Below are 12,897 nucleotides of genomic sequence, written 5' to 3' on the forward strand. Positions count from 1 at the left end.
AGGAATTTTTTTTTTTTTTTTTGTTGGCGGTCACGTCAAAGGACCGGTGCGAGTAACCTCTCCCTTGGCACCTTATGGGAAGGAGACATAAAGTAATCAGTTCTTTTAGCGTGACTTGTTCTTACAATTTAATCTAGCCAACGCGTTGATGAACACCACTGAACAAAAATTCAGTATGTCTCGTCCTTTCACTTCCTGGTTGGCCTTAAAAAAAGAAAAAAGAGAAGCTGAAGACTCTATGCTCTATTTAGGCTAAGAATTTTATATGGGCCCATTTTAGCGACCTTGAAAACTGCAAGTGGTTTGACAGAGGGAACTTTAACTGCTATGGTCTTATCGTCCCGAAATCGAAGAGAGAAGGAAGACAGGATAGGAGAAAGCCAGCCGTTCCGAGAACGAACATTATCCCATCAGGATAAAATCCGCCCTGGGCGGGAATCGAACCCGCGGTCTAGCGCTTACAAGGCAGAAGCACTACCAACTAACATTATTCTTACTAGGTATACCTAGTATCCAGTAATAATAGAAACGGTAAGAATAATGTTAATACATAGGATGTCTAATATAAACCTAACAAATAATCGACTACCAACTAAGCTAACTAGGCTGGCGGTTTCAAAACACAGGCAATGGGAATTGTAGCTTTCGTGGAGAAGTATGCGTATGCATCAATGCATCGTTCGCTCCACATTGTATGGGGGAAAAATCAAAGGAGCTTTAAGCTAGATATTTGGACGGATCTTACCTTGTTGTATTCGTCGATAATTTTCTCCGCCTCTGGATGTTGCAGTTCAATATAGGTGACTTCTTCAAACAGTTCTCCCACTTCGGGGAGCTTGAAGTTGGCTGAAAATATAAAATAAACAAATAAACATTATGGAATCACAAATCATCTGTGGTGAAACTGATTCTTCACAATTTTTGGAGATATCACAAGAATAACAAGAGCCTCCTTTATCAATTTCATACACTTTCTTTTTATTCTGCTAATATGTCGCTGTCTCCTATTAGGGGAGGCCTCAGATACTTATCTGATTTTGTACTTTAATATTTAGTTATTATTTTAAGATATTTGTCAATAATTTACTGTACAAATAAAGGCTATTACTTATTACTTAATATGTCGCTACTGAAAGCTACTTCTGAGCAACCTCCGTGGCCGAGTGGGTATCACACCAAGCTTGCTCGCAGGAGGTCCGGGTTCGATTCCCGGCGGGGACGAGGTTTTTTCGGCCCTGTACTTGGAGTTCGGGGTGCACTCTGGCTTGTGAGGACAATTGAGTAGCAGCTACTTTAATCGAGTAGCGATCAGTGGCGGCATTAAAAAAACAGACTGTCTTACCTTTCATTTCCAGAATGACATTATCAGGGGGTACATCGTCTTTGCCTTCCTTCTCCCTATGCATTTCAAGCCGGGCCAGATAGTCCTCGTTAGTGGGAACTACCACTATTGCCTTGCGCTGGAACCCGAAGTATGATCGCATCTTGCGCTTCTGCGCAGACACGTACACATTGGTCTGGGGGGGAAAAGACGCAAACATTGATTAACTGAGTAAAAGAAGATGCAAACGTTGAGTAACTGAGTAAAGAAAGAGACATACGTTGAGTAACTGAGTAAAGAAAGAGACATACGTTGAGTAACTGCGGTCCGGGCCCACTAAGTTTAAACTTCGGATTAAGCGATCTCATTGGTTGATTTAAAAAAAAAAAAAAAATCTAAAAATATTAGCCAATTAGATTACTTGATCCGAGAGTTAAAGTTAAACCGAGTTTAAACTTACCTTGTGGCCCCTGACCTAAACGATTTCTCTTCTAACCAACCTCAGTGGTGCAGTGGTTAACGCGTTGGACTTTGCATCTGGACGTTGGTGGTTCGAGTCCAAGTCAAGTCATATTCATCTAGGTGTATAAAATTCATCTAGGTTTAATAATTGGGGAAAGATATTTGTGAGAAGCATTTTCATAATTGAAATTCCTTCCTTCTCCTCTTTTTCTCACCTGATCCAGAATGTAGTTGCGCCGTCTCGAGAAGCCCAACTCCAGCAGCCGGTTCAAACATTTGGTTGTCTTGTCCACGACCTGAACCCACGACCCCTTGATATGATCTCGCAGAGGCTCGCTATTAATCTGAAGAAGAAAACCGGGGGAAAAATGCACATGAGAAAATGATTTGAGGGATTTTTGTAATCGAAATTTCCTTCGGTGGGATTTTTCACACGTGATGTGAGATGTGGGAAAGGGGGTGTTTTTTTCAGTCCGCCTAACTTTCAAAACAAACGATTGACCTTTTTGCGATTTTTCTCGTGTACCTACTAGTGGTGATTTGTTCTGATGATTTTTTTCATGCCACACGGTATGTGAGACCCTACGTGTCAGTTGAAAATAACTGACACTCACTTTTTCGGTAATGCCTTGTCAGTTAAAAACAACTGACGTGGCACCCGAAAGTGTTAAAATAAAAATCTCATTTTTTAAGAAAAACTTACTTTCTAGTAACACATTCTTACTTACTTTCTAGTAATAACTTCTTACCTACTAAGATAGACATAGTATATGTACCTCACTTACGGCGATAACTGTGATAAGTCTTTTGGACATTAAAAAAAACTAATAATAATAATAATAATACCTGAATTACTATTAGACCAGTAAGTACCTAATATCCAGACCACTTTTATGTCTCCTTCGGAGGCAGTTGGTAATGATGTGATGTTTCACCACAAATAGTAATTATTTGTATTTTTTTTTACTTTCTAGTACTAGGTGAAGTAGTTTATTATTATTATTATTATTATTATTATTATTATTATTATTATTATTATTATTATTATTATTATTATTATTATTATTATTATTATTATTATTATTATTATTATTATTATTATTATTATTATTATTATTATTATTATTATTATTATTATTATTATTATTATTATTATTATTATTATTATTATTATTATTATTATTATTATTATTATTATTATTATTATTATTATTATTATTATTATTATTATTATTATTATTATTATATTTTAATTAATTTCAATTTCAATCCATTATGCCTTCTAAAGGGGTTTTCTTCCGATCAGAACATGACATCCTGCTTACCCCACTTGAAATGAAATACTAGTTTTCGTAAAACTGACTAGTTTTCGTAAAACTGACTAGTTTTCGTAAAACTGAGGTTGGGGAACGTCGAACCAAGAGTATGCACATAATTCGCTCATCTAAAAATTTAAGTTTTAACTAAAAATTTAAATACTGAAAGTTTTTTTTATTATTATTTTTATGAACTGTATGTAGGATTGTAACAATAATTATATTTTTTTTTGTAACATTTATCCTTTAAATCACTACATGAGTTATACAACGAAACCAGACCAAATCACCAAGCAGCCCAAGACAGTCTGGTTTCGTTGTATAACTCAGGTAGTGATTTAAAGGATAAATGTTACAAAAAAAGAAAAAAAAATATAATTAAAAATTTAAGTTTTATACACCGAGTAAAGTGCAAGTAAATATATGTATATGTAGACCGAAGATCATTCCTCCTGCCTAATAAGTAGGTACGCTATGACATTCATCGGAAACAACCACCAGATACGTTTCGTGTGTAAAATAACCAAGTGATAAATACATGCTGAAGTCAATCGTCTGTTTTAAAAGCTAAGGGAAAGTGAGGGAGGGGAAGGGGTATCAACCAAAACAGTCAGTGTAGAGAAGGGCAATCGATAGGTCGAAGGAAATATCCTTCTTGCAAGATAAAACAATGAGAAATCTTACTTAAAACAAGTAACCAACATACAATTAGAAAAAAGGTAAAAGCTACATGGTAAACATTAAAGATAAAATGAGAAAAAAGATCAGTTCTTTTTTTCTTACGAGAATAAATTTTTCCAAACCTGTTTGTCCGTCATCCAGAATTAATTTTCCTCATGCCTGATTTATGAGAGAGCAAAATCACACGTCGGGTGCAACGCATTGCACATCGCGCTCTCACTTAAATGTATAACACTAGCGTCGGCCACAGAGAGACTACTAAATCTAGCTCTGTGTTCTCTGTGGATATACACTTTACTCTAAACAAAGCCCAACTGCTAGCAGTGTGAGTTGTCGAAATATATTTGTGCTTGTAAGCAAGCAAATCCGTTTACTACTCTTTTTCTTCTCTGTAAAACACAAGAAACGTCTTAATGCATGGGGTAAGGTGTACACAGATCACATGGTAAATATTAAGGTACACTTGGTTGTTTATTCCCCCCGGACAAGATCCCCCTAGATTTTGTGTAGGAATGGAAAATTATTCACCTAGGAAGCGTGTGTGTCAAATGGTTTCGTACTATCCAACACAACTATTATATCAGGGGGGTCTCGCACCCAATAAGTTTTGCCGGCTCCCGGGAGACCACACATCATCAGCATCTGGGGAGGGAAAGTGGAATTGAAAGTTCAGAAATAAGGGTTTTTTTTACCTTTTCAACAGAACTGAAGAAATTAACTCGATTTGAAGACAGACCACTTCTTCCATTGTACTGTTTTGAGACAATGCACCCATGATAGAAGCTGCACTGCCTCTTGGACAGATTTTTTTTCTTGTTTTGTTAGTTTGTTTGTTTTTTGTTTGTTTGTTTTGTTTTTTGTTTTTTAATAAAATAGGACTGTGTCTCCATAGTGACAAATCTTCACCTTGACTTTCTTTTAGTTTGTCTGTACCTAAATCCGTTCGTTTTCACTATAACTCTCAAATGGGTTGTCTGAACATGTTCATCACACGAAGTCAAAATTATATTTAGACCATTGTTTTTACTTTCTATCTAGCTCCCTGAAGTGATCATTTCTTACCTCACAGTCGGCTCTCTTCTCAGCCCGCGCGGGACCTGCCTGTCTCTCTTCAAGCGGTATCTGAGCGGGGAACACCCAACCCTGATCCTCAGGAGGTGCATTCCAAGCTTCGTCCTTCTTTTGGTCGGACTGGTTGTCTGATGTTGATAAAATTTGACAAACATGTTCATCACACGAAGTCAAAATTATTTTTAGACCATTGTTTTTAATTTTTAGACCATTGTTCAATTTAAGTTCTATCTAGCTAGCTCCCTGAAGTGATCATTTCTTACCTCACAGTCAGCTCTCTTCTCAGCCCGCGCAGGACCTGCCTGTCTCTCTTCAAGCGGTATCTGAGCGGGGAACACCCAACCCTGATCCTCAGGAGGTGCATTCCAAGCTTCGTCCTTCTGGCCAAAGTTCACCTCGTATTTGATGTTCTTGGTGGAGACATGCGGGAACAGATATTGGTCACCTGGGAAACACAAGATGAGAGTTTATGTAAGTGCACAAAATTAATGTATTTAAACATCCTAATAATAAATAGTGAGCTAGGATAAGTTTTTAGTCAGTATTTCCTTTCATTGGTCTTTTTAAAACCAGAACTCCTTTTTTACTTTCTATTACTACAGTATAGCGGAGCTATACTAGTAATGAAAGTATTGCAATCGGTCCAAATTTTCAAAATCGGGAATATTGGTCACCTGGGAAACACATAATATGAGAGGTTATGTAAGTGCACAAAATTAATGTGTTTAAACATCCTAATAAAAAATAGTGAGCTAGGATAAGTTTTTAGTCAGTATTTCCTTTCATTGGTCTTTTTAAAACCAGAACTCCTTTTTTACTTTCTAATAATCTTGAATTATTTGCCAACTCAATGTTCCAATTTCATTTGGGGTCAGTACTTTGAACCACTCAATCACACACATACCTATTCCCAATATTGTGAGTTCAGGCCAAGTTTTGTTCGACGATTTTTCTCTTTTATATAGTTTTTCTTTATCTTTGAGCTTTCCCCATAAGTGGTTTCGCCGATTTTGAAAAATTTATGATACATAAAGGAAATTTCCTCATTTAACTTTGGGCCCAATCACACAATTATGAAGGCACTGGCCACTTGTTTTAATCCTACAGTACCTGTAGACTGGACATTGCCACTCACCTATTTCAGCCTTGGGAATGCGGAATGCTATCTCGTCTCCTTCCTCCTGAGGTAAATATTCGTACTAATAATCTTGAATTATTTGCCAATTCAATGTCCCAATTTCATTTATTTTGGGGTCAGTACTTTGAACCACTCAATCACACACATATTCTCAATATTGTGAGTTCAGGCCAAGTTTTGTTGGACGATTTTTCTCTTTTATAGTTTTTCTTTATCTTTGAGCTTTCCCCATAAGTGGTTTCGCCGATTTTGAAAAATTTGATACATAAGGAAAATTTCCTCATTTAACTATAGGCCCAATTACACAATTATGGAGGCATGGGCCACTTGTTTTAATCCTACAGTACCTATAGACTGGACATTGCCACTCACCTATTTCAGCCTTGGGAATGCGGAATGCTATCTCGTCTCCTTCCTCCTGCGGCAAATATTCGTACTCTACTGGTTTCTCCTTCTTCTCGATCTTCTTCTTCACGATAATCGTCTTGTACTTCTTCTCCTTTGGCTGAAATAAGAGAAGCACACATAGAAAAAACTTCAGAACACACAGGAAACTTTAGAATTTATTACCATACTGTTCAAAGATTGGGCTGCCAAAAAAGGAACAGTTATACTTCTTCTTTAAAAGAAAAGGATCTGCATTGTTCTAAATATTTTTAGAGTTCACAGTAAAAGAGTATGTACATGATTGGGTGAGGAGGCAATTCCTTAGAAAAGCGTTTCTTCAAAGAAAACAAGTTAGAAACACAAAAACAAAAAGGTAGTACAACAATAATAATAAAGAAAAATTTTATTGGGACTTCCAGTTCACAACTCAAGACCACAAACTTACCTTCTTCACGGGTGCAGGCTCCTCCTCCTTCTCTTTTTCTTCTTGTTCATCACCTTCACCTCCCTCCTTCTCTTCCTTCGCCTCCTCCACGCCTTCCATCTTCTCCTCTCCCTCCTTCTCTTCTTCCTCTTTCTTCTCCTCTTCCTCTCCTTCCTTCTTCTCTTCCTCCTCAGTAGAAAAAACTTCAGAACACACAGGAAACTTTAGAATTTATTACCATACTGTCCAAAGTTTGGGCTGCCGAAATGACACCACATAATCAGATAGAATTGTTGCACTTGACATTAAATTGAACTTATGCTAAAACAAGTTCAGAAGTAACTACAAGAGTCAGGCTGTACAGTTGTACATAAAGGAACAGTTATACTTCTTCTTTAAAAGAAAAGGACCTGCATTGTTCTAAATATTTTTAGAGTTCACAGTAAAAGAGTATGTACATGATTGGGTGTGGTACAGGCAATTCCTCAAAAAAACGTACAGGCATGTTTCTCAGAAAAACGTTTCTTCAAAGGAAACAAGTTAGAAACACAAAAAAACGTAGTACAATAATAATAATAAAGAAAATTGGGACTTCCAGTCCACAACTCAAAACCACAAACTTACCTTCTTCACGGGTGCAGGCTCCTCCTCCTTCTCTTTTTCTTCTTGTTCATCACCTTCTCCTCCCTCCTTCTCTTCCTTTGCCTCCTCCACACCTTCCATCTTCTCCTCTCCCTCCTTCTCTTCTTCCTCTTTCTTCTCCTCTTCCTCTCCTTCCTTCTTCTCTTCCTCCTCACCCTCCTTCTTTTCCTCTTCCTCTTTCTGTTCTTCATCATCATCTTCAGCGTCCAAATCTTCAACAATTTCTTCAACATCTTCGTATTCAGAGTCTTCATGTACGGGCTCCTTCACAATACGACGGACTAGCTTGAGAATGTCTCCGTTGAGAGAGAACTGCACGAATCTGCCTCGTAGTTGGAAGTGTCACAGTACTCTTTGAGCTGTAATAGAATAGAATAGAATAGATTTGTAGCTAATAGAATAGAATCTAACTGGAGTGAGGAATATTTGGGCGAGAAACCAACACGTAACTGATGCGGGAATATGTCTGCCTCGTAGTTGGAAGTGTCACAGTACTCTTTGAGCTGTAATAGAATAGAATGGAATAGATTTGTAGCTAATAGAATAGAATCTAACTGGAGTGAGGAATATTTGGGCGAGAAACCAACACGTAACTGATGCGGGAATATGGCAGAAAGATGAGTACAATAAAAAGTGTAAGCCATTGACATCACAGTCTCTTTAGAGAGTTTAAGAGAAAAGTTGTTTCAAAAACTAAGAACGCTAGGTCACGGGTTCTTCCCACCCCAGGGGTGGGATAATAATCCTGAACAGATAAGGTTCGTTCTTGGCATGGCTCGCTTTCATCTATCTTGTCTTTTTTCTCTATTCGATTACGGTATGATAAGACCTCAGATGTCACAGTTCCCTCTGCTCATTTTTTTTTTTTTTTGTAGAATAGAATATTTAATAGAGAACACAATAAAAGAAATTTGAATATAACTAGTTTATCCTCTCCAATTAGAATTGACAAAAATTCCTTTACCCCAAAAACTATCTTAAAAAATCTTGAAACTTACATTAACTTCATAGTAGACTTTGCCCTTGTTAAACCCATAGGTAGCTCTGGCACCAGCCCACATGTATACAAAGCCCTGATCAGACATGGGTGATCCATAGGTGTATGAATCCTGGTCAATGGTCAGGTTGAGGTCAGAGTCATCTGAAATAGTGAATAGAATAATTGACAAGTTAATCAGGAGGCTGTGGGTTCAATCCCAGCTAGAGTATTGATTTTTTCCTTGGGAATTCCACACAGAAAGCATTTAAAGTTCAGACAAATTGTTTAAATTAAAGTTTGAATTTCGTCAAGATAATATAATATTTACAAATAAAATTCCCGTGTTTTCTTTAGATCTTCATAGTTTTGCAGTACCATAAAATAAATACTTACACCAAGCCAGAGAGAAGAGTTCAGAATTGATTTCCGGTTCATACTCGGGTTTTTCAACTTGAGGAGGTCTCTTGATCTCAGGCTCTGGAGTTCTGAAAACAAAAATTTACGAATTGAATGGTTAATCATGTTACCATTGTTACCTACTTGATATGTTTTTAATTTGCCAAAGCAACAAACAGCCTAAAAGGAAAAAAAAGGGTTATCTCCAGGAAGTAGGTAAAAAAGTTCACTAACTTTAGGGTATCAATAGACTGGAGTAAAAGAACACTTCAATTCCATTTTGGCCGGTATAGAAGTATAGAAAGGACATGGTACTTATATTCTATTCCATACACACCTTTCTTTGGCTCGGGATGATCTGCCCTCTCCCCGATCTCTGGAATCTCTATCTCGGCTTCTCTCCCTCTGTTTGTCATCCTGGTTTTCATCTGACTCCGATGTCTTGCGTCTCTTGTCGGGTGTTTCTTCTTCCTGAGGATCACATGGACCCCATCTGTTCTTCCTGTCTCGTCGCTTGCGGCTACGTCCATCCTCTTCATCAGCTTTTTCACCATCCTGCCCTGCAGTGTCCATTTTCTCATCTTCCCCATCTGCAGCTGAGGGGGCAGCAGGTTTGCTACTGTCATCTTCAGTGACCTGAGAACAAGAAGGAACAATTTTCTCAATACTGGACCTGCCTTGATAATCAACAAAATGCTTGCCTAGTTTCATTTTCTCCTTGTTTAAAATCAAAGAAGTGGTACAATATTAAACTGTTAAGTAAAGGGACTACAAGTCTGAATTCAACAGTCAAAGAAACCATTATACTAATCCTATTCAGACAGAATAAATAACCACCAAATATTATTGCTTGGTGCATTTTATCAACACCCAGAGTGCCCCAAACAATAATTTTCAAACATTTTACCTCATCCTGACCATGTCCATTGAGTGTGGTCTCAGCTTCCATTGTCTCGGCAGCAGCTGGTGCCTCCTCCTTGTTACTACCGAACTCATCCTGTTGGTTTGTCCACTGCTGGTTAGCGTTGTCTCCCTGTTGGAACTCTATGCTGTTATTTTCCTGGTAGAGCACAGTCTTGTCTTTGACAAAGTCTGACGAGACATTGCTGTCACTTTGTTGAAAATCATTGGTGTTTGTACTGTCTTCAATTTGGTAGTCAGCTGAAAGAAATGGAAAAAGAAGAAATAGTTAATTATTTGTTGAACTTTTATTGTAAGGTTTGTAACCTTTAAATTGGAAAAAATAAAAACAAATTCAGAATGCCTTTTAAGATGAAGCATATGATTAACGTTTTCTTTTAGGTACTACCCCTTAATTGGGTTAGGTCTTGTGTTTCTTTCCTTTATCCTACCTCTCCCATTTCCCTAAAGTCAAACCTTACCTGCACCTTGGTTTTAAACTCCACCTCTTTCTGTTTATGGCTGGTTTTTCATTCTGTCAGGAATATTTGGCTTTTATTAAGGTTTGATAGAGGAAACTGGATCTGCTGTTGTCAACTTGGTCTCATAGCTAGTTAGTAAACAGATTGTTGACCTACCTCTCACATCAGAGCTGGCATTGTCTTGCTGGAACTCGGTACTATCTTCCTGTTGATACCCAGCCTCATTACTACTGCTTGACTCTTCAGCATTCTGAGGCGAGCCGTCAGCCTCATCCACTTCCGAGAGATCTTTTTCTGATGTAGGAGGTTCAACGGCTACAGATGGAGCAGCAGATTCAGTCTCCGGAGAGGATGCTCCACCTTGGTCTTGTTGCAATGGATCAGTGTCAGGTTCCGAGTCTTTAGAATCCCTCCTCTCAGAATCTGTCTCGATGTGAGGGTAAAACCTTTGCTGATGAAGCTGCCTCCTTGCCTGATATTCAGAACTGTTTAACAGAGGAGGCGAAGGCTGTCTACTCCAGCCTGGTGGAACAACCTGTCGTGGAATCAAATCCACTGAGAATGCTACGAGCAACTCCTATTGTTAAACCAAAGATGCGTGGAAATAAACATCTTGGTTTAATGGGAGCAAGCTGTGAAGATAGTGTGGATTTCATTGCATGGTGTGCACCAGAATGTATCAGTTATCTGAAATTCACATCAGCAAGTGATGTATGGGCATACGGTGTGACACTATGGGAAATGTTCAGCTATGGGTTTCAACCCTGGGCCGCACTCACTGGACATCAAATTCTAGAAGCAATAGATGAACCTAAATATCAGAGATTAGAACAACCAGACTGTTGTCCCAAGGAATATTATAATCTATTGCATGGTGTGCACCAGAATGTATCAGTTATCTGAAATTCACATCAGCAAGTGATGTATGGGCATATGGTGTGACACTATGGGAAATGTTCAGCTATGGGTTTCAACCCTGGGCCGCACTTACTGGACATCAAATTCTAGAAGCAATAGATGAACCTAAATATCAGAGATTAGAACAACCAGACTGTTGTCCCAAGGAATATTATAATCTTCAGAGTCTGACACTTCCTCCGTTGAAGTGTCAAGGACTGTGTGTTGCTCTTGTTCTGTGAAGAGAAAAATTAATTTAAATATTATTTTTACCCTACTTATTTACAATGACCCATATATTGGTAAAACAATATACTTATCTCCTCTCTGTATTTTTTGTATTAGTTTCCATGCCCATCATACTATTTTTGAGATTGCTTTGTGGGATAAAAGTTATTTTAGGACAAGAAACCCACCTACTTATTCTAGAGTTAGGTCTAATTTTGTTTAGATTTTCTTGGACTATCTTGGGCGTTTCTTGTGAATCTCTATTTGTACAGAAGCCCCAAGTTTAAGTCAACATAAGAATGTAGACTCCAAGGCTAATTTAGTTTAAGTCAACATAAGAATGTAGACCCCAAGGCTAAAAAACAAAGCTATCTAGAGGTACCTAGTGGCATTATGCAACTTTCCCAAGGGGTGTATTCAAGGTTTTGAGGTTAGAGTCCTTCATCCTTCCCTCCTTCAAGATAGATACCAACAGACTCAGAATCTGACACTTCTTCTGTTGAACTGTCAAGGACTGTGTGTTGCTCTTGTTCTGTGAAGAGAAAAATTGATTTAAATATTATTTACCCTACTTATTTACAATGACCCATATATTGATGAAACTATACTTATCTCCTCTCTATATTTGTATTAGTATTAGTTTCCATGCCCATCATACTATTTTTGAGATTGCTTTGTGGGATAAAAGTTATTTTAGGACAAGAAACCTACCTACTCATTCTAGAGTTAGGTCTAATTTTGTTTAGATTTTCGTGGACCATCTTGGGCATTTCTTGTGAAGAAGCCCCAAGTTTAAGTCAACATAAGAATGTAGACCCCAAGGCTAATTTAGTACAAATGGATGTAGAAAAACAAAGCTACCTAGAAGTATGTACCTAAGTAGTAGCATTATGCAACTTTCCCAAGGGGTGTATTCAAGGTTTTGAGGTTAGAGTCCTTCATCCTTCCCTCCTTCAAGATAGATACCAACAGATAGTTCTAAAAATCATTTCAATACATTTTTCATACCCCTCAGCGTGTTCTTAACAGTATTTAAGAGCTTACCCTCGCCTGTTTCTTCTTCAATCGCTTTCAGAAGCCTTTGTACAAGAACTGCCTTCACTCCTTTGGTATCTAATCCTCGTTCCGACAACTCAGCCCTCAATTCCGTTACCTTTAACTTGGATACGTCCATTGTACTTTTCCGATATGTCAAACAATACACAGAAACTTTATTCAATGAAAAATAACATAAATTACTGGATTTCAAAGGAAATTTTGTCAAAATTGAGTGGAAAAATCACATAAAAAACGCCTGCCCTAAAATTTCACAATGTTATGGCGGACTGCTAAAAACAAAATGGCGAACCGGCATTACTTGTGCAATGTTGCCAAGTGCACCCGACGCGAATGCGCACATGAGTGCGGCAACGGCAACGCTCAAATTTTAGGTGGACCATAGACGTAATATTTTTCACCAAGCTAGGTAAAATATTTATTATTATTTATTTTTTTTAAACCAAGGTACCTACCTACATAATAGGTAATCTATTTTCATGTGGCTCATTCTGTAACTCACGACCTCTCAGGGCCG

At 37.8% G+C, this 12,897-nt stretch overlaps 2 protein-coding genes across 2 annotated transcripts in view; both read right to left on the bottom strand.

The window, feature by feature from the left end:
• Positions 1-4,369, bottom strand: part of LOC103513903 (TATA-binding protein-associated factor 2N) — a gene marked incomplete in the record, with an annotated part of 30,351 nt that extends 25,982 nt beyond the window's left edge. Inside the window, 4 exon segments of the mRNA XM_017446000.2 lie at positions 746-846; positions 1,343-1,517; positions 1,999-2,127; positions 4,309-4,369. Of these exon segments, the coding sequence (XP_017301489.1) occupies positions 746-846; positions 1,343-1,484 (243 nt within the window).
• Positions 1,885-12,664, bottom strand: LOC103513904 (heterogeneous nuclear ribonucleoprotein U-like protein 2). The gene is made up of 15 exons (XM_026826994.1): positions 12,369-12,664; positions 11,809-11,856; positions 10,356-10,622; positions 9,725-9,978; positions 9,155-9,453; positions 8,815-8,906; positions 8,441-8,583; positions 7,835-7,945; positions 7,647-7,754; positions 6,362-6,494; positions 5,115-5,296; positions 4,843-4,971; positions 4,318-4,422; positions 1,999-2,127; positions 1,885-1,899 (listed from the first exon to the last, which is right to left on the bottom strand). Exons 1-15 carry the CDS (start codon positions 12,496-12,498, stop codon positions 1,885-1,887), a joined length of 2,145 nt encoding a protein of 714 aa, XP_026682795.1. The 5' UTR covers positions 12,499-12,664.
• Between the last annotated feature and the right edge of the window lie 233 nt (positions 12,665-12,897).

This window comes from Diaphorina citri, unplaced genomic scaffold (assembly GCF_000475195.1).
Source record: "Diaphorina citri unplaced genomic scaffold, Diaci psyllid genome assembly version 1.1 scaffold1043, whole genome shotgun sequence".
Lineage (NCBI taxonomy): Eukaryota > Metazoa > Arthropoda > Insecta > Hemiptera > Psyllidae > Diaphorina > Diaphorina citri.